The sequence below is a fragment of the Pseudophryne corroboree genome, chromosome 3 (genome assembly GCF_028390025.1).
Source record: "Pseudophryne corroboree isolate aPseCor3 chromosome 3, aPseCor3.hap2, whole genome shotgun sequence".
Lineage (NCBI taxonomy): Eukaryota > Metazoa > Chordata > Amphibia > Anura > Myobatrachidae > Pseudophryne > Pseudophryne corroboree.
Window position 1 is genome coordinate 315725057 of NC_086446.1, and position 20986 is coordinate 315746042.

Genomic DNA, 20986 nt, shown 5'->3' on the forward strand with positions numbered 1-20986 from the left:
GATGAGCACTCTGCAGCCACCACAGCAGAGACACCTAGCCCTCGGGGACAGGGTGATCAGCCGATGCATCTGAAGATGCGATCCGGACCACTTGTCTAACAGATCCCACTGAAAGATCCTTGCATGTAACCTGCCGAATGGAATTGCCTCGTAAGAAGCTACCATCTTTCCAAGGACTCGCGTGCAGTGATGCACTGACACCTGTTGTGGTTTTAGGAGGTCTCTGACCAGAGATGACAACTCCTTGGCCTTCTCCTCCGGGAGAAACACCTTCGTCTGTTCTGTGTCCAGAATCATACCCAGGAACAGCAGACGCGTCGTAGGAACCAGCTGCGACTTTGGGATATTCAGAATCCAGCCGTGCTGTTGTAGCACTTCCTGAGATAGTGCTACTCCGACCAACAACTGCTCCCTGGACCTCGCCTTTATAAGGAGATCGTCCAAGTACGGGATAACTATAACTCCCTTCTTCCGAAGGAGTATCATCATTTCGGCCATTACTTTGGTAAATACCCTCGGTGCCGTGGACAGACCAAACGGCAACGTCTGGAATTGGTAATGGCAGTCCTGTACCACAAAACGGAGGTACACCTGGTGAGGTGGGTAAATGGGGACATGTAGGTAAGCATCCTTGATGTCCAGTGATACCATGTAATCCCCCTCTTCCAGGCTTGCAATAACCGCCCTGAGCGATTCCATTTTGAACTTGAACTTCCTTATATAAGTGTTCAAGGATTTCAAATTTAGAATGGGTCTCACCGAACCGTCTGGTTTCGGTACCACAAACATTGTGGAATAGTAACCCCGTCCCTGTTGAAGGAGGGGAACTTTTATTATCACCTGCTGGAGGTACAGCTTGTGAATTGCCGCCAGTACTACCTCCCTTTATTTGGGAGTAGCTGGCAAGGCTGATTTGAGGTAACGGCGAGGGGGAGACGTCTCGAACTCCAGCTTGTATCCCTGAGATACCACTTGTAGAACCCAGAGATCCACCTGTGAGCGAACCCACTGGTCGCTGAAGTTCCGGAGACGGGCCCCCACCGCACCTGGCTCCACATGTGGAGCCCCAGCGTCATGAGGTGGACTTAGTGGAAGCAGGGGAGGATTTTTGTTCCTGGGAACTGGCTATATGGTGCAGCTTTTTCCCTCTACCCCTGCCTCTGGGCAGAAAGGACGCGCCTCTAACCCGCTTGCCTTTCTGAGGCCGAAAGGACTGTACTTGATAATACGGTGCTTTCTTAGGTTGTGAGGGAACCTGAGGTAAAAAAGTCGACTTCCCAGCTGTTGCTGTGGATACGAGGTCCGAAAGACCGTCCCCAAACAATTCCTCACCCTTATAAGGCAAAATTTCCATGTGCCTTTTAGAATCAGCATCACCTGTCCACTGCCGAGTCCATAATACTCTCCTGGCAGAAATGGACATTGCATTAATTCTAGATGCCAGCAGGCAAATGTCCCTCTGTGCATCTCTCATATATAAGACTACGTCTTTAATATGCTCTATGGTTAGCAATATAGTGTCCCTGTCAAGGGAATCAATGTTATCAGACAGGGAATCAGACCACGCTGCTGCAGCACTACACATCCATGCTGAAGCAATAGCAGGTCTCAGTATAGTACCTGAGTGTGTATACACAGACTTCAGGATAGCCTCCTGCTTTCTATCCGCAGGCTCCTTTAACGCGGCCGTATCCTGAGAAGGCAGTGCCACCTTTTTTGATAAACGTGTGAGCGCATTGTCCACCTTAGGGGATGTCTCCCAGCGTAACCTATCCGTTGGCAGGAAAGGGTACGCCATTAGTAACCGCTTAGAAATTACTAGTTTCTTATCAGGGGAACCCCACGCTTCTTCACACAATTCATTTATTTCATCAGATGGGGGAAAAGTCACTGGCTGCTTTTTCTCCCCAAACATAATACCCTTTTTTGTGGTAACCGGGTTAATGTCAGAAATGTGCAACACTTTTTTCATTGCCGTAATCATGCATCGGATGGCCCTAGTGGATTGTATAATTGTCTCATCCTCGTCGACACTGGAGTCAGACTCCGTGTCGACATCTGTGTCTGCCATCTGAGGTAGCGGGCGTTTTTGAGCCCCTGACGGCTTCTGAGATGCCTGGGCAGGCGCGGGCTGAGATGCCGGCTGTCCCAAAGCTGCGTCATCGAACCTTTTATGTAAGGAGTTGACACGGTCAGTTAATACCTTCCACATATCCATCCACTCAGTTGTCGGCCCCGCAGGAGGCGACATCACACTTATCGGCACCTGCTCCGCCTCCACGTAAGCGTCCTCATCAAACATGTCGACACAGCCGTACCGACACACCGCACACACACACAGGGAATGCTCTGACTGAGGACAGGACCCCACAAAGTCCTTTGGGGAGACAGAGAGAGAGTATGCCAGCACACACCACAGCGCTATATATTCAGGGATTTGCACCAACAAAAGCGATTTTCCCTATAGCTGCTTTTATATATAGTATTTGCGCCTAAATTTAGTGCCCCCCCTCTCTTTTTTACCCTTGATGTCTTGAAACTGCAGGGGAGAGCCTGGGGAGCTGTCTTCCAGCGGAGCTGTGAAGAGAAAATGGCGCCGGTGTGCTGAGGAAGATAGCCCCGCCCCCTTCTCGGCGGACTTCTCCCGCTTTTTTATCTGAATAATGGCGGGGGATTATGCACATATACAGCTTAAAAACTGTATTATGTGCCAATTTGCCATGTAAGGTACTCTAATTGCTGCCCAGGGCGCCCCCCCCCCCCCCCCAGCGCCCTGCACCCATCAGTGACTGGAGTGTGTGGTGTGCATAGGGAGCAATGGCGCACAGCTGCAGTGCTGTGCGCTACCTTAATGAAGACCGAAGTCTACAGCCGCCGATTTCCTCCGGTTTCTTCCGTCTTCTGGCTCTGCAAGGGGGACGGCGGCGCGGCTCCGGGAACGGACGATCGAGGTCGGACCCTGTGTTCGATCCCTCTGGAGCTAATGTCCAGTAGCCTAGAAGCACAAACTAGCTGCAAGCAGGTAGGTTTGCTTCTCTCCTCTAAGTCCCACGTAGCAGTGAGTCTGTTGCCAGCAGATCTCACTGTAAAATAAAAAACCTAACAAATACTTTTCTTTCTAGGAAGCTCAGGAGAGCCCCTAGAGTGCATCCAGCTCTGGCCGGGCACAGATTCTAACTGAGGTCTGGAGGAGGGGCATAGAGGGAGGAGCCAGTGCACACCAGATATAGTACCTAATATTTTCTTTAGATTGCCCAGTCTCCTGCGGAGCCCGTCTATTCCCCATGGTCCTTACGGAGTACCCAGCATCCACTAGGACGTCAGAGAAAGTAGTTTCCAACCTGATATCTCTATCACTGTTGAGAACTCGGCAATCCTCCCCACCCCACAAGCTCGCTGCCTAGGTGTCATTCTTGACTCTGAACTGTCTTTTGTTCCCCACATTCAATCTGTCTCAAGATCATGTTACATACATCTAAGAAACATATCCGAAATACGACCATATCTTACGCAAGACACAGCAAAAACTCTAATCCATGCTCTCATTATCTCCCGCATTGATTATTGTAATAGTCTCCTGACCGGTCTTCCCAAACATAGGCTCTCACCACTACAATCCATTTTGAATGCAGCTGCGAGGCTAATCTTCCTCGCTAGACATTCATCGTCTGCAGATCCGCTCTGTCAGTCCCTCCATTGGTTACCAGTATTCTACCGTATTAAACATAAAATACTTTTACTGACATACAAGGCTATTAACCAAACTGCACCAACATACACCTCTTCACTCATCTCAAAATATCTCCCTACCCGACCTGTCCGCTCTGCACAAGATCTACGTCTCTCATCCACACGCATTACTTGTTCACACTCAAAATTACAGGACTTTATCCGGGCTTCACCCACTCTGTGGAATGCCCTCCCATGCACAATAAGACTCGCCTCTAGTCTCTAAACGTTCCCTGAGAACTCACCTCTTCAGACAAGCCAATCAAATTCCAGACCCACCCACATAACCTTCAATGCTTCCTTATCTAATTACATCCTCTCTGTACAATATACATAACATCACATATTTTGTCTTTCTTTACTCTCATACCCTCCTTACACTTGGCCAACATTGCGGGGTGATCATATCATACAACCCATTAAGAACCTAGCAATCTGGTGGACTATTATGCAATAGGTAGCATCTATCCTTGTGTATCAAGGCCTATTTCCCTATAGATTGTAAGCTTGCGAGCAGGACCTTCCTACCTCTATGTCTGTCTGTTTTTACCCAGTTTTGTTCTATTACTGTTGTTCTAATTGTAAAGCGCAACGGAATATGCTGCGCTATATAAGAAACTGTTAATAAATAAATAAATAAATAAATAAATAATAGAAGCTATTACGGTTTCTCCCATCTAATTAAGAAGCCTAGCCTGTGCCGAAACAAACAGCAACAAATTGCAAGTGATCACAACAAACTAAGTTGACACACTAGTCATTGTGTAATTAATAAAACATATTGTAATGCTAAATTATATCATATAGTTTACACTATATTTACTTTGATGATATGTATCCAGTAGTTGCTGAGTGCATTTGACTATACCACTCACAGACCCAGATATATGGGCTAATTCTGAGCTCGAAGCAAACCAATAGGAGAAGAAAGAAGTAATAGTCAAAATTGACCTGCCTGCACAGTCTATCTAGCCTTATGATACCAACCCTACGGGACCCCGCATCGGGATCGAATCTGTATCGCAAGCTGCCTAAAGGTGTGTACACATGGTAAGATATTTTCTTCCGATTCTGACTATATAGTCAGAATCGGAAGAAAAGATAGTGCAGATCGCAAGGTGACAGTCACCTTGCGATCCCGATCCGATGCCGATGCGCGGCCCCGCGCGGTCGGCATCGGCAGAAAAAATAGGCTGTGCAGGCAAGTCAATCCTGGCTATCTCTATAGAAGAGATAGTCAGGATTGACATCGCACATAGCCAGCATCGCAAGCACACTCATTATGTGCTTGCGATACTGGCTAAGTGCCGACCCGGCCCCCTGTCGCACGGTGAGAATCGGATAAGTCCGAATCTCACCGTGTGTATGCACCCTAACACCTTGATATCTGTACTAACTTTTCATAAGATTTCGACTATATATTCAAAATCTTACAGATTTACCTCACGGTGTGTACACACCTTGAGTTTGCACCAGGATAAATTAGGATGCAATTTAAGGGGTGCAAATCCATTCTTTATGCAGGATAAATACTGGCTGCTTTTGCATGTAGCCCACACATGATGGACACTGTAAATTACACTGTAATTTAGATTTTTAGCAGAAACTCGCCCCTCGCACACATAAATCTCACTGCACATAATAAATCTGCAGTTCAGCAGAGGGGCATAGTTTCTCCATTATTTTCTTTTGCTCCAAGTTCAGAATCAGCCACTTAACAAGAGTAATTTGAGATACTGGTTATCTTGACTATGCAGTAACATGAGACATGTACAGATGATTAGCCCAAGAACTAGGTGGCCTTTACACCACAGAAAAGACTCCCCCCTCCCCCCCAAAAAACCCCACCCTACTAAGCATATCCCTAAAACTGGCAGTCCGTAACTGAGTGGGACAACGGGTCGCTTGATAAGTCACCAAGTGGGTGCAGACCGTAATTGGGTGTCTCCCTTCTAGGGGGTGACAAAAATAAATCCTATCTCCTCCTTATATAATTGTGCAGCATCCGGTTCTTATCACTGACGAGGAGCCTGCAGTGCAAGCAGAGTTTATGGGGACAGTCCAGCGTCTCCGGGAATGCTGGGCACGACCCCAGATTGTTGAAAACTGGGACATGCCACATGGTCAAGTCCATTCCCGTGAAGACATACCCCTTTGTAGTCATGCAGGAAGGGCTATTTAACGCACCATTAATGCACCATTTGAAACCAACCCCAGTGAGTCTCCCGCCAATCAAGAGGTTTTTATAAAGTAGACAGAGAGGAGTCTTACCTGAGGGAGGCTGAAAGCAATATTCCCTGGTAGCACACTATGATGGGTCTTTATGGTGAAGATATACCGATGGTTTGGTGATGTCCTCACATGTACATGTCTAGAGACAAAAGAACGAGGTTGTGTAAAAAAGGAGTAAGGAAAGCTTGGGGGAGAATCAGCATGGGAATCCCAGCATCAGGAAAGAGCAAAGGACGTAACTGGCGACATGACTGGTGAAATGATGACCATGAGGTATACATATGGGTGACAAATTAGGTATGGGATCCCGGCACACGGGATGCCGGCTGTCACTATACCGACAGCAGCATCCTGTCTGCTAGAATGCCGGCAGTGGGGTGAGCGCATCGAGGCCCCTTGTTGGTTTGCTGCACTCAGCACGCTGCGAGCACGGTGGCTCGCTGCGCTCGCCATAAGTTCAGATCTCCCTCTATGGGTGTCGTTGACACCCACAGAGGGAGCATCACCTACCTTCCCGGTATTCCGGCAGCGGCATTGTACCAGTCGAGATTTCGGCGTCTGTTTTGCGACCGCCGGGATCCTGACGGACGGTATTTTAAATGCATACCTGGGAGACATGTACTGACAAGATAAAGCACCAATGAATAAATAGCAACATTGCAGTTAAAAAGATTTAGTAAGGTTAGATGACTGAAAAAGAAAGAATGCCATTTTATAAAAGGAGAAGAGTCAGAAGAATTGGTCTGAAACCTATTTGGTTTCCATGTGATGACCTTGAACTTTAGCAGTGATTGTAAACATAGGGGGGCTGTGAGCCATTGCTGCCCTTGTAGATACAAGTATATGTCCTACCACATATCTGCTACAGACCAGGAGATTAGTGGCTTGCACAAATTCAGATTATAAAATCAACATCATCCCTCCAAAGTTTATATAATTCAGGGGAATTCCAAGCAACATAGATGATACCTTCAACCTACCACAGTTTTTCTAACAAACTTTAAACCTATTCCATCAAATTTTGTGTATTCCATCTCAAGTAAAATATAATCTATGAACCATCTTGAATGACAATTCAGAATAATTAATGTAAATTGATATTTCAAATAAATGTAGGAAACTATTATTCCCAGTCCTCATCGGTTAAACACCTCATCATATGGGTCCCAAATACTACAATGAACTGATGGCTGCACTCACTGACAGATTGTGGTTGTGGCATAAGAATTTTCCACAAATCTGACTCAAATCTCCAGTGAACATTGGAACTGCCAGTCATTTCTGTTCTGGATATGTGGCGATTTAAAGCCAGCCAAATTGTTGTGTATTGACAGTATGACACTTGGCTTAGTGATCAGATCCTTATAGGTCACCTCTCTCACAGCCACAAAGGTTTCTATAAAATGGCACAGACAGTACGACATCACTGTGAATGATACAAAGAATAATATATAACGGAAAGCACCAAATATGCACTGTATTTCAGGAAATTACTAGCATATACAACATAAAGTGACTACTAATGGGAAGTATATATCAAGCCTAAACTGGAGAACAGATACACGGATTAAATATCCCTTCTGTAATCTGTAGTGAAATCAAAGTGGAGACATTTATCAGGAGTTCCAGTGCAGGGTTGGTAATTGTTAACCACAAAAAGCTTTGCCTATTCCATTTTCAATTTAGCTGCTCTCATTAACTAATGACCAGTAACTCAGATACAGATTTGCATTATTGTTATAATAATCATCTCTCATGGAGGGACAATATATTTTGTATTTCATTATAGTCATATGAGATATATACCGGCTGGCTATAGTTCCAAAGTGTTACACATAAGTGTGTAAAAAAAAATAATAAGATTTTACTCACCGGTAAATCTATTTCTCGTAGTCCGTAGTGGATGCTGGGGACTCCGTAAGGACCATGGGGAATAGCGGCTCCGCAGGAGACTGGGCACAGCTAAGAAAGAATTAGGACTACCTGGTGTGCACTGGCTCCTCCCACTATGACCCTCCTCCAGACTTCAGTAAGGATACTGTGCCCGGAAGAGCTGACACAATAAGGAAAGGATTTTGAATCCCGGGTAAGACTCATACCAGCCACACCAATCACACCGTATAACTCGTGATATTATACCCAGTTAACAGTATGAACATAACAGAGCCTCTCAACAGGTGGCTCAACCATAGCCCTTTTAGTTAACAATAACTATATACAAGTATTGCAGACAGTCCGCACTTGGGACGGGCGCCCAGCATTCACTACGGACTACGAGAAATAGATTTACCGGTGAGTAAAATCTTATTTTCTCTAACGTCCTAGTGGATGCTGGGGACTCCGTAAGGACCATGGGGATTATACCAAAGCTCCCAAACGGGCGGGAGAGTGCGGATGACTCTGCAGCACCGAATGAGAGAAAACTCAAGGTCCTCCTCAGCCAGGGTATCAAATTTGTAGAATTTTGCAAACGTGTTTGCCCCTGACCAAGTAGCAGCTCGGCAAAGTTGTAAAGCCGAGACCCCTCGGGCAGCCGCCCAAGAAGAGCCCACTTTCCTCGTGGAATGGGCTTTTACAGATTTAGGCTGCGGCAGGCCAGCCACAGAATGCGCAAGCTGAATTGTGCTACAAATCCAGCGAGCAATAGTCTGCTTTGAAGCAGGAGCACCCAGCTTGTTTGGTGCATACAGGATAAACAGCGAGTCAGTCTTCCTGACTCCAGCCGTCCTGGAAACATAAATTTTCAAGGCCCTGACTACGTCCAGTAACTTGGAGTCCTCCAAGTCCCTAGTAGCCGCAGGCACCACGATAGGTTGGTTCAAGTGAAAAGCTGATACCACCTTAGGAAGAAACTGGGGACTAGTCCTCAATTCTGCCCTATCCATATGGAAAATCCAATAGGGGGGCTTTTGCATGACAAAGCCGCCAATTTTGCCACCCGCCTTGCCGAAGCCAAGGCCAAAAGCATGACCACGTTCCACGTGAGATATTTTAAATCCACGGTTTTGAGTGGCTCAAACCAATGTGACTTTAGGAAACCCAACACAACGTTGAGGTCCCACGGTGCCACTGGAGGCACAAAAGGAGGCTGAATATGCAGCACTCCCTTGACACATGTCTGAACTTCAGGCAGTGAAGCCAGTTCCATTTTGGAAGAAAATCGGTAGAGCCGAAATCTGGACCTTAATGGAACCCAATTGTAGGCCCATAGTCACCTCTGACTGTAGGAAGTGCAGAAATCGACCTAGCTGAAATTTCTCCTTTGGGGCCTTCCTGGCCTCACAGTACGCAACATATTTCCGCCATATGCGGTGATAATGGTTAGCGTTCACTTCTTTCCTAGCTTTAAATAGCGTAGGGATAACTTCCTCCGGAATTCCCTTTTCCTTCAGGATCCGGCGTTCAACCGCCATGCCGTCAACGCAGCCGCGGTACGTCTTGAAACAGACAGGCCCCCTGCTGCAGCAGGTCCTGTCTGAGCGGCAGAGGCCATAGGTCCTCTGAGATCATTTCTTGGAGTTCTGGTTACCAAGCTCTTCTTGGCCAACCCGGAACAATGAGTATAGTTCTTACTCCTCTCCTTCTTATTATTCTCATTACCCTGGGTAAGAGCGGCAGAGAAGGGAACACATACACCGACTGGTACACCCACGGTGTTACCAGAGCGTCCACAGCTATCGCCTGAGGGTCCTTGACCTGGCGCAATATCTTTGTAACATTTAGTTGAGGCGGGACGCCATCATGTCCACCTGTGGCCTTTCCCAACGGTGTACAATCATTTGGAAGACTTCTGGATGAAGTCCCCACTCTCCCGGGTGGAGGTCGTGTCTTCTGAGAAAGTCTGCTTCTCAGTTGTCCACTCCGGGAATGAACACTGCTGACAGTGCTAACACATGATTTTCCGCCCATCGGAGAATCCTTGTGGCTTCTGCCATCGCCATCCTGCTTCTTGTGCCGCCCTGTCGTGTACATGAGCGACCGCCGTGATGTTGTCTGACTGGATCAGCACCGGCCGGTGTTGAAGCAGGGGTCTAGCCTGACTTAGGGCATTGTAAATGGCCCTTAGTTCCAGAATATTTATGTGTAGGGAAGTCTCCTGACTTTTCCATAGCCTTGGAAGTTTCTTCCCTGTGTGACTGCCCCCCAGCCTCGAAGGCTGGCATCCGTGGTCACCAGGACCCAGTCCTGTATGCCGAATCTGTGGCCCCCTAGAAGATGAGCACTCTGCAGCCACCACAACGACACCCTGGCCCTTGGAGACAGGGTTATCCGCCGATGCATCTGAAGATGCGACCCGGACCACATGTCCAACAGATCCCACTGGAAAATCCTTGAATGGGACCTGGCGAATGGAATTTCTTCATAAGAAGCTACCATCCTTCCCAGGGCTCGCGTGCATTGATGCACCGACACCTGTATACGTATTAGGAGGTCTCTGTCTAGAGACGACAACTCCTTGGACTTCTCCTCCGGGAGAAACCCTTTTTATCCTGTTCTGTGTCCAGAACCATACTCAGGAACAGTAGACGCGTCGTAGGAACCAGCTGCGACTTTGGAATATTCAGAATTCAGCCGTGCTGTTGTAGCACTTCCCGAGGTAGTGCTACTCCGCCGAACAACTGCTCCCTGGACCTCGCCTTTATAAGGAGATCGTCCAAGTACGGGATAATTATTTCGGCCATTACCTTGGTAAATACCTCGGTGCCGGGGACAGACCAACGGCAACGTCTGGAATTGGTAATGACAATCCTGTACCACAATTTTGAGGTACTCCTGGTGAAAAGGGTAATAGGGACATGCAGGTAAGCATCCTTGATGTCCAGTGATACCCTCCAGGCTTGCAATTATCGCCCTGAGCGATTCCATTTCGAACTTGAACCTTCGTATATAAAAGTGTTCAAGGCTTTCAATTTTAGAATGGGTCTCACCGAACCGTCTGGTTTCGGTACCACAACATTTTGGAATAGTAACCCCGGCCTTGTTGAAGGAGGGGTACCTAGATTTCACCTGCTGGAAGTGCAGCTTGTGAATTGCCGCCAGTACTACCTTTCTCCGAGGGCAGCAGGCAAGGCTGAGGTGAGGTAACGGCGAGGGGGAGTCGCCTCGAACTCCAGCCTGTATCCCTGTGATACTATTTGCAGAACCTAGGGATCCACCTGTGGGCAAACCCACTGGTCCCTGAAGTTCCCGAGACGCGCCCCTACCGCACCTGTCTCCATGTGCCTTTTATAGGCAGCATCACCTGTCCACTGCCGGGTTTCTAATACCCTCCTGGCAGAATGGACATTGCATTAATTCTGGATGCCAGCCGGCAAATATCCCTCTATGCATCCTTTATATATAAGACAACGTCTTTAATATGCTCTATGTTAGCAAACTATTTTCCCTGTCTTAGAGTATTTATATTATCTGACAGGGTATCAGACCACGCTGCAGCAGCACTATTTATGCTGAGGCGATTGCAGGTCTCAGTATATAACCTGAGTGTGTATATACAGACTTCAGGATAGTCTCCTGCTTTTTATCAGCAGGCTCCTTCAAGGTGGCCGTACCCTAAGACGGCAGTGCCACCTTTTTTGACAAACGTGTGAGCGCCTTATCCACCCTAAGGGATATCTCCCAACGTGACCTATCCTCTGGCGGGAAAGGGTACGCCATCAGTAACTTTTTAGAAATTACCAGTTTCTTATTGGGGGAACCCACGCTACTTTACACACTTCATTCATTCATCTGATGGGGGAACAAAACACTGGCTGCTTTTTCTCCCCAAAAATAAAACCCCTTTTATGTGGTACTTGGGTTCATGTCAGAAATGCGTAACACATTTTTTATTGCCGAGATCATGTAACGGATGTTCCTAGTGGATTGTGTATATGTCTCAATCTCGTCGACACTGGAGTCAGACTCCGTGTCGACATCTGTGTCAGCCATCTGAGGTAACGGGCGCTTTTTTGAGCCCCTGATGGCCTTTGAGACGCCTGGGCAGGCGCGGGCTGAGAAGCCGGCTGTCCCACAGCTGTTTTACGTCATCCAGCCTTGTAAGGAGTTGATATTGTCGTTTAATACCTTCCACCTATCCATCCACTCTGGTGTCGGCCCCACAGGGGACGACATTCCATTTATCGGCCTCTGCTCCACCTCCACGTAACCTTCCTCATCCCACATGTCGACACAGCCGTACCGACACACAGCACACACACAGGGAATGCTCTGACTGAGGACAGGACCCCACAAAGTCCTTTGGGGAGACAGAGAGAGAGTATGCCAGCACACACCAGAGCGCTATATAATGCAGGGATTAACACTATAACTGAGTGATTTTTCCCCCAATAGCTGCTTGTATAAACAATATTGCACCTAAATTTAGTGCCCCCCCTCTCTTTTTAACCCTTTGAGCCTGAAAACTACAGGGGAGAGCCTGGGGAGCTGTCTTCCAGCTGCACTGTGAAGATAAAATGGCGCCAGTGTGCTGAGGGAGATAGCTCCGCCCCTTTTTCGCGGACTTTTCTCCCGCTTTTTTATGGATTCTGGCAGGGGTATTTATCACATATATAGCCTCTGGGGCTATATATTGTGATATATTTGCCAGCCAAGGTGTATTTATTGCTTCTCAGGGCGCCCCCCCCAGCGCCCTGCACCCTCAGTGACCGGAGTGTGAAGTGTGTATGAGGAGCAATGGCGCACAGCTGCAGTGCTGTGCGCTACCTTGGTGAAGACTGATGTCTTCTGCCGCCGATTTTCCGGATTTCTTCTTGCTTCTGGCTCTGTAAGCGGGCCGGCGGCGCGGCTCCGGGACCGAACACCAATGGCCGGTTCCATGCGGTCGATCCCTCTGGAGCTAATGGTGTCCAGTAGCCTAAGAAGCCCAAGCTACCACCAGTTAGGTAGGTTCGCTTCTTCTCCCCTTAGTCCCTCGCTGCAGTGAGTCTGTTGCCAGCAGATCTCACTGTAAAATAAAAAACCTAACATATACTTTCTTTCTAGGAGCTCAGGAGAGCCCCTAGTGTGCATCCAGCTCAGCCGGGCACAGGATTCTAACTGAAGTCTGGAGGAGGGTCATAGTGGGAGGAGCCAGTGCACACCAGGTAGTCCTAATTCTTTCTTAGCTGTGCCGTCTCCTGCGGAGCCGCTATTCCCCATGGTCCTTACGGAGTCCCCAGCATCCACTAGGACGTTAGAGAAAAGAAGATCTATTTAAAGATGAAACTAAAACCTTATGAATAAATATTTTGCTTTGATTTTGTTCTGTGCAACATATGTGTGGGGATTGCACTGCTCACTTTCCCCATTTTTGAACTACTTTAATTGCATATATTCTATATAGACGTTATGGTTAGAACTTACCGTTGATAACGTAATTTCTCTTATGTCCACAGGTATCCACAGGATAACATTGGGATATGCCGGAGCGACAGCAGAAATGGCACCAATACGGTCACGAGCTTTCTGGCCTCCCGGGATGCATCAGGGCTTCACCATATGACTCAGTCAAATCAGTTCTTTCCACAGCGATTAGGCAGGAGCATCAGGTAGAAACCTATTTAGGCAATAAGAACACACATGCACACCCTTCCATACAAGAGGGAAGAGGTTTAGCGATTGTCTAGATACTCAAATCAGATGAGTCAGGGTGGGATCCCTGTGGATACCTGTGGACATAAGAGAAATTACGTTATCAACGGTAAGTTCTTACCATAACGTCTATTTCTCTGGCTGGATCCACAGGTTATCCACAGGATAACACTGGGATTCCCAAAGCCAGTTTTAGTGGTGGGGATGCTCCTGATTACACAGGAAGACCTTTCGCCCGAAGTCTGCGTCATGTGAGGCAAAAGTATCCAAGGCATAATGTCTAATGAATGTGTTTATGGAAGACCATGTGGCTGCCTTACAAATCTGTTCTGCTGAAGCACCCTGTTGTGATGCCCATGAAGGACCTACCTTACGTGTAGAGTGAGCAGAGACATTAGCCGGAGTAGGGAGATCTGCATGAGAATAAGCTTCTGATATTACCATTCGGAGCCATCTTGCCGGCGTCTATTTACTAGCAGGCCATCCTCTTCTATGAAATCCGTAGAGGATGAAGAGAGAATCTGTTTCTCTGATGGCACTAGTACGATCTATGTAGATTCTTAATGCTTGGACTACGTCCAGCGACGCTTCTCCCGCAGAAAGTCCTGATACCTGAAAAGCTGGGACTACAATCTCTTCATTAAGGTGAAACTTTGAAACCACCTTCGGAAGATAACCAGATCTAGTTCTGAGAACTACTCTGTCTGGAAAAAAGCTTAGGAAAGGAGACTTACACGATAACGCTCCTAAATCTGACACTCTTCTGGCTGACGCCATTGCCAGTAGAAAAAGTACTTTAACCGTTAACCATTTAAGATCTGCTCTCTTAAGCGGTTCAAACGGAGGTCCCTGGAGGAATTAAAGAACTAGATTCAAATCCCATGGAGGTTGAATATGTACAACTCCCTGAAAGAAAGTACGTACATCCTGTAAATCAGCAATCTTTTGCTGAAACCATACAATTAACGCTGATACTTGAACTCTCAGGGAAGCTACTTTCAAACCTTTATCCAATCCTGCTTGAAGGAAATCCAAAATCCTGGATACTTTAAAAGATCTTGGATTCAAACTCTTTTCAGTACACCAATGAATATAGGCTTGCCATATTCTATGATACACACGAGCTGAAGAAGGCTTTCTTGCTCTAAGCATAGTTTGGATTACTTGTTTTGAAAATCCTCTAGCTTCTAAGATAGAGGTTTCAATAGCCACGCCGTCAAAGACAGATGATCCAGATGACTGTGACAACAAGGACCCTGCATTAGCAGATCTGGACGTTGTGGGAGCAGTATCGGTGCTTCCACGGACATTCTAAATAGACCTGTGTACCAATGCCTTCTTGGCCAAACTGGAGCTATTAGGATTATTGCTCCCATTGCTTGCTTTATTTTTCTCACTACTCTGGGTAACAGAGATATTGGAGGGAACAGATACGCCAGATGAAATTTCCATTCTACTGACAGTGCGTCTACAAGGACCGCTCCGGGATCCTTTGTTCTCGATCCGTACCTCGGAACTTTGTTGTTTAGATGAGACGCCATGAGGTCTATCTCTGGTAGACCCCATCTGTTCACTACTGTCTGAAACACTTCTGGGTGTAATGCCCATTCGGTTTCCTGAATGGTGTGTCGACTGAGAAAATCCGCTTCCAAGTTCAGTACACCTGGGACAAACATTGCTGACAATGCTGGGAGATGGAGTTCTGTCCATCTTAGAATGGGAGTTACTTCCTCCATCAATCTTTTGCTGTGAGTTTCTCCTTGATGATTGGGGTACGCTACTGCTGTCGCATTGTCTGAGCAAATCTGCACCGGTCTTCCTTGCAGACTGTCCTTTGCCTGAACTAGAGCCATATAAATGGCCCTTATTTCCAACAGATTTATTGGCAGGCGACTTTCCCTTACGGTCCATCTTCCCTGGAACCAAAGGCTTTCGAGTACCGCACCCCAGCCTTGCAGACTGGCATCTGTTGTCAGGACTTGCCATTCTTTTATCCAAAAGGGTCTCCCCTTGTTTAAATGGTCTGTCTGTAGCCACCACGCTAGAGACCTTTTTACGTTTACTGGAAACTCATCTGCTTTTTTATCGTCTGATGATTTCCGTTCCATTTGGTCAGAATAAGGTGCTGTAAAGTGGAATTGCGCATATTCCACCATGTCGAAGGTTGATACCATTAGACCCAACAGTCGCATTGCTGCATGGACTGACATTGTCTGGGTGTTCAACGCTTCCCGAGTCATGACCTGCACCTTGACCATCTTTTTCTCTGGTAAGAAAACTTTCTGTAGGTCTGAATCCAATATGGCCTCTAAATGAACCATCCGCTGTGACGGATTCAGAGACGACTTTTCCCAATTTATAAGCCACCTGTGTCTCTGTAAACAAACTACTGTCTGTTGAAGATGGCTCAAAAGTAACTCCTGCGAATGTGCTAGGATTAACAGGTCGTCGAGGTATGGAAATAATAAGAATTTACTTACCGATAATTCTATTTCTCGTAGTCCGTAGTGGATGCTGGGAACTCCGTAAGGACCATGGGGAATAGCGGCTCCGCAGGAGACTGGGCACATCTAAAGAAAGCTTTAGGACTATCTGGTGTGCACTGGCTCCTCCCCCTATGACCCTCCTCCAAGCCTCAGTTAGGATACTGTGCCCGGACGAGCGTACACAATAAGGAAGGATTTTGAATCCCGGGTAAGACTCATACCAGCCACACCAATCACACCGTACAACTTGTGATATGAAACCCAGTTAACAGCATGATAACAGAGGAGCCTCTGAATAGATGGCTCACAACAAGAACCCGATTAGTTAACAATAACTATGTACAAGTATTGCAGACAATCCGCACTTGGGATGGGCGCCCAGCATCCACTACGGACTACGAGAAATAGAATTATCGGTAAGTAAATTCTTATTTTCTCTGACGTCCTAGTGGATGCTGGGAACTCCGTAAGGACCATGGGGATTATACCAAAGCTCCCAAACGGGCGGGAGAGTGCGGATGACTCTGCAGCACCGAATGAGAGAACTCCAGGTCCTCCTCAGCCAGGGTATCTATTCGTAGAATTTTGCAAACGTGTTTGCCCCTGACCAAGTAGCTGCTCGGCAAAGTTGTAAAGCCGAGACCCCTCGGGCAGCCGCCCAAGATGAGCCCACCGTCCTTGTGGAATGGGCTTTTATTGATTTAGGCTGCGGTAATTCTACCGCAGAAAGCGCCAGCTGAATAGTGCTACAAAACCAGCGCGCAATAGACTGCCTAGAAGCAGGAGCACCCAGCTTGTTGGGTGCCATCAGGATAAACAGCGAGTCAGTTTTCCTGACTCCAGCCGTCCTGGAAAAATAAAATTTACAGGGCTCTGACTACGTCCAGCAACTTGGAATCCTCCAAGTCCCCAGTAGCCGCAGGCACCACAATAGGTTGGTTCAAGTGAAAACCTGAGACCACCTTCGGGAGAAACTGAGGACGAGTCCTCAACTCTGCCCTATCCATACAGAAAATCAGATAAGGCCTTTTACATGACAAAGCCGCCAATTCTGACACACGCCTGGCCAAGGCCAAGGCCAACAGCATGACCACTTTCCACGCGAGATACTTTAGCTCCATGGTTTTAAGTGGCTCAACCAATGTGACATTAGGAAATCCAACACCACGTTGAGATCCAAAAAGTGCCACAGGAGGCACAAAAGGAGGCTGAATATGTAGTACTCCATTAACCAAAGTCTGAACTTCAGGCAGTGAAGCCAGTTTTTTCTGGAAGAAAATCGACAGAGCCGAAATCTGGACCTTGATGGACCCCAATTTGAGGCCCAAACGTCACCCCTGCTTGCAGGAAGTGCAGGAATCGACATCGTTGAAATTCCTCCGTCGGGGCCCTCATGGCCTCCCACCAAGCAACAAATTTTCGCCAAACGCGGCGATAATGTCTTGCGGTGACATCCTTCCTGGCTATGATCAGGGTAGGGATGACTTCCTTCGGAATACCCTTTTCCTTTAGGATCCGGTGTTCTACCGCCATGCCGTCAAACGCAGCCGCGGTAAGTCTTGGAACAGACAGGGTCCCTGCTGCAGCAGGTCTTGTCTGAGCGGCAGAGGCCAAGGGTCCTCTGCCAGCATCTCTTGAAGTTCCGGGTACCAAGCTCTTCATGGCCAATCCGGAACCCCGAGTATGGTTTTCACTCCTCGCCTTCTTATTATTCTCAGTACCTTGGGTATGAGAGGTAGAGGAGGAGACACATAAACCGACTGGTACACCCACGGTGTCACTAGAGCGTCCCCAGCGATCGCCTGAGGGTCCCTTGACCTGGCGCAATATCTTTTCAACTTCTTGTTGAGGCGGGACGCCATCATGTCCACCCGTGGTCATTCCCAACGGTTTACCCGCATTTGGAAAACTTCTGGATGAAGTCCCCATTCTCCTGGGTGTAGGTCGCCCATCGGAGAATCCTTGTGGCTTCTGCCATCGCCATCCTGCTTCTTGTGCCGCCCTGTCTGTGTACATGGGCGACCGCCGTGATGTCGTCTGATTGGATCAGTACCGGCTGGTTCTGAAGCAGGGGCCTTGCTCGTCTTAGGGCATTGTAAATGGCCCTTAGCTGCAGAATATTTATGTGAAGCGAAATCCCCTTGGAAATTTCTTCCCTGTGTGACTGCACCCCAGCCCCGAAAGCTGGCATCCGTGGTCACCAGGACCCAGTCCTGTATTCCGAATCTGCGGCCCACTAGTAGATGAGCCCTCTGCAGCCACCACAGCAGCGACACCCTGTTTCTTGCTGACAGGGTTATCCGCTGTTGTATCTGTACATGGGACTCGGACCATTAGTCCCACAGGTCCCACTGGAACGTCCTTGCGTGGAGTCTTCCGAATGGAATTATGCTTCGTACGAAGCTACCATTTTTCCCAGGACTCGTGTGCATTGATGTACCGACACCTGTCCTGGTTTTAGGATGTCTCTGACTAGAGATGACAACTCCTCTGCTTTTTCCACTGAAAGAAACACTCTTTTCTGGTCTGCGTTCAGAAACATTCCCAGGAACAGAAGACGTGTCGTCGGGACCAGCTGTGACTTTGGAATATTGAGAATCCAGTCGTGCTGTTGTAGCACTTCCCGAGAGAGTGCTACCCCCACTACCAACTGTTCTTTGGACCTCGCCTTTATCAGGAGATCGTCCAAGTACGGGATAATAAAAACTTCCTTCTTGTGAAGGAGTATCATCACTTCGGCCATTACCTAGGTAAAGACCTTCGGTGCCGTGGACAACTCCAACGGCCGCGTCTGGAACCGATAGTGACAGTCCTGTACCACATATCTGAGGTACTCCTGGTGAGGGGGGGGGGAATGGGGACATGCAGGTACGCATCCTTGATGTCCAGGGAGACCCTGTAATCCCCCTCGTCCAGGCTCGTAATAAGCGCCCTGAGCGATTCCATCTTGAACTTGAATCTTCTGATATAAAAGTTCAAGTATTTTAATTTCAAGATGGGTCTCACCGAACCGTTGTGGTACCACAACCACTGTGGAATAGTAACCCCTTCCTTGCTGAAGGAGGGGCGCCTTGACAATCACTTGTTGTGATTATAGTGTTGAATATCCACCAACACCGTCTCCCTGGCAGAGGGAGGTGCCGGTAAGGCAGATTTTAGGAGACGGCGGGGGGGAAGAACGTCTCGAACTCCAGCCTGTACCCCTGAGATACTACTTGAAGGACCCAGGGATCTATGTGAGAGAGCCCACTGTCCGCTGAAATATCTGAGACGGGCCCCCACCGTACCCGGGTCCGCCTGAGCAGCCCCAGCACCATGCTGTGGACCTACCGGACGCAGGGAGGACTTCTGCTCTTGGGAACTAGCTGTGTGTTGCAGCTTTTTTCCTCTACCTTTGTCTCTCGGCAGAAAGGATGAGCCTCTAGCCCACTTGTTTTTCTGGGGCCGAAAGGACTGTACTTGATGATACGGTGCTTTCTTTTGTTGTGGGGTAGCCAGTGGCAAAAAAATTAATTTCCCAGCAGTAGCTGTGGAAACGAGGTCTGAAAAACTATCCCCAAACAGTTTTACCCCCTTATAGGGCAACTTCCATGTGCCGATTCGAGTCGGCATCGCCTGACCATTGCCAAGTCCATAACCCCCGTCTGGCGGCAATGGACCTAGCGCTTATTTTTGATGCCAGCCGGCAAATATCCCTCTGTGCATCACGCATGTATAAGACCACGTCTTTTATATGCTCTATTTTCAGCAAAATATTGTCCCTATCCATAGTTATTTTCAGACAGGGAATCTGACCACGCAGCGGGAGCACTGCCCATCCATGCCGAAGCAACGGCTGGTCGCAATATAATGCCCTAGTGTGTGACCATATCTTATAGGGTAACCTCCTGCTTTCTATCAGCAGGTTCCTTCAGGGCGGCCGTACCCGAAGACGGTAGTGCCACCTTTTCTGATAAGGGTGTAAGCGCTGTATCTACCCTATGGGGTGTTTCCCCGCGTGACCTATCCTCTGGCGGGAAAGGGTACGCTGCCAATAACCGTTGTAGAAATTATCAATTTCTTACCGGGGGAAGACCACTCTTCCTCACACACCTCATTTAATTTCTCAGATGCAGGAAAAACTACTAATAGTTTTCTCTCACCAAACACAATACCCTTTTATGTGGTACCTGGGGTATAATCATAAATGTGCAATACATTTTTCATTGTCTCAATCCTGTAACGGGTGGACCTATTTGGAGGGTACACCAGTCTCATCGATGTCGACACTGGAGTCAGTATCCGTGTCGACATCTGTGTCTGTTATCTGAGGTAGCGGGCGATTTTAGAGCCCCCCATGACATTTGAGACGCTGGAACAGGCACAAGCTGAGTAGCCGGCTGTTCCGTGTCGTCGGCCTTTTATGTAAGGAGTTGACACTTTCACGTAATCCTTCCATAAGTTCAACCACACCGGTGTCGACCCCGCAGGGGGTGACAACATATTTACAGGCATTCGCTCCGCCTCCACCTCATTATCCTCCACATACCTGTCGACACAGCCGTACCGACACACAGCACACACACAGGGAATGCTCTGATAGAGGACAGGACCCCACAAAGCCCTTTAGGGAGACAGAGGGAGAGTATGCCAGCACACACCAGGGCGCTATATATCACAGGGATAGCACCTATAAAAAAGTGTTTTCCCTTATAGCTGCCTATATGTTGTATACTGCGCCTAAATTGTGCCCCCCCCCTCTCTTTTTAACCCTTTCTGTAGTGTATTAACTGCAGGGGAGAGCCAGGGAGCTTCCCTCCAACGGAGCTGTGAGGGAAAAATGGCGCAAGTGTGCTGAGGAGATAGGCTCCGCCCCTTTTTCGCTGACTTTTCTCCCGCATTTTTATGGAATCTGGCAGGGGTTAATATACATCCATATAGCCTCTGGGGGTTATATGTGATGTATTTTTGCCAGCCAATGTGTTTAT

The 20986-nt window shown here is 47.9% G+C and overlaps 1 protein-coding gene across 1 annotated transcript in view; it reads right to left on the reverse strand.

Moving 5' to 3' along the window:
* The window catches only part of NSF (N-ethylmaleimide sensitive factor, vesicle fusing ATPase), a 243493-nt gene that overhangs the window by 136315 nt on the left and 86192 nt on the right, over window positions 1–20986 (reverse strand). Inside the window, exon 3 of the mRNA XM_063959459.1 lies at window positions 6001–6100. Coding sequence (XP_063815529.1) covers window positions 6001–6100 — 100 coding nt within the window. The remainder of the gene's footprint in view (window positions 1–6000; window positions 6101–20986) is intronic.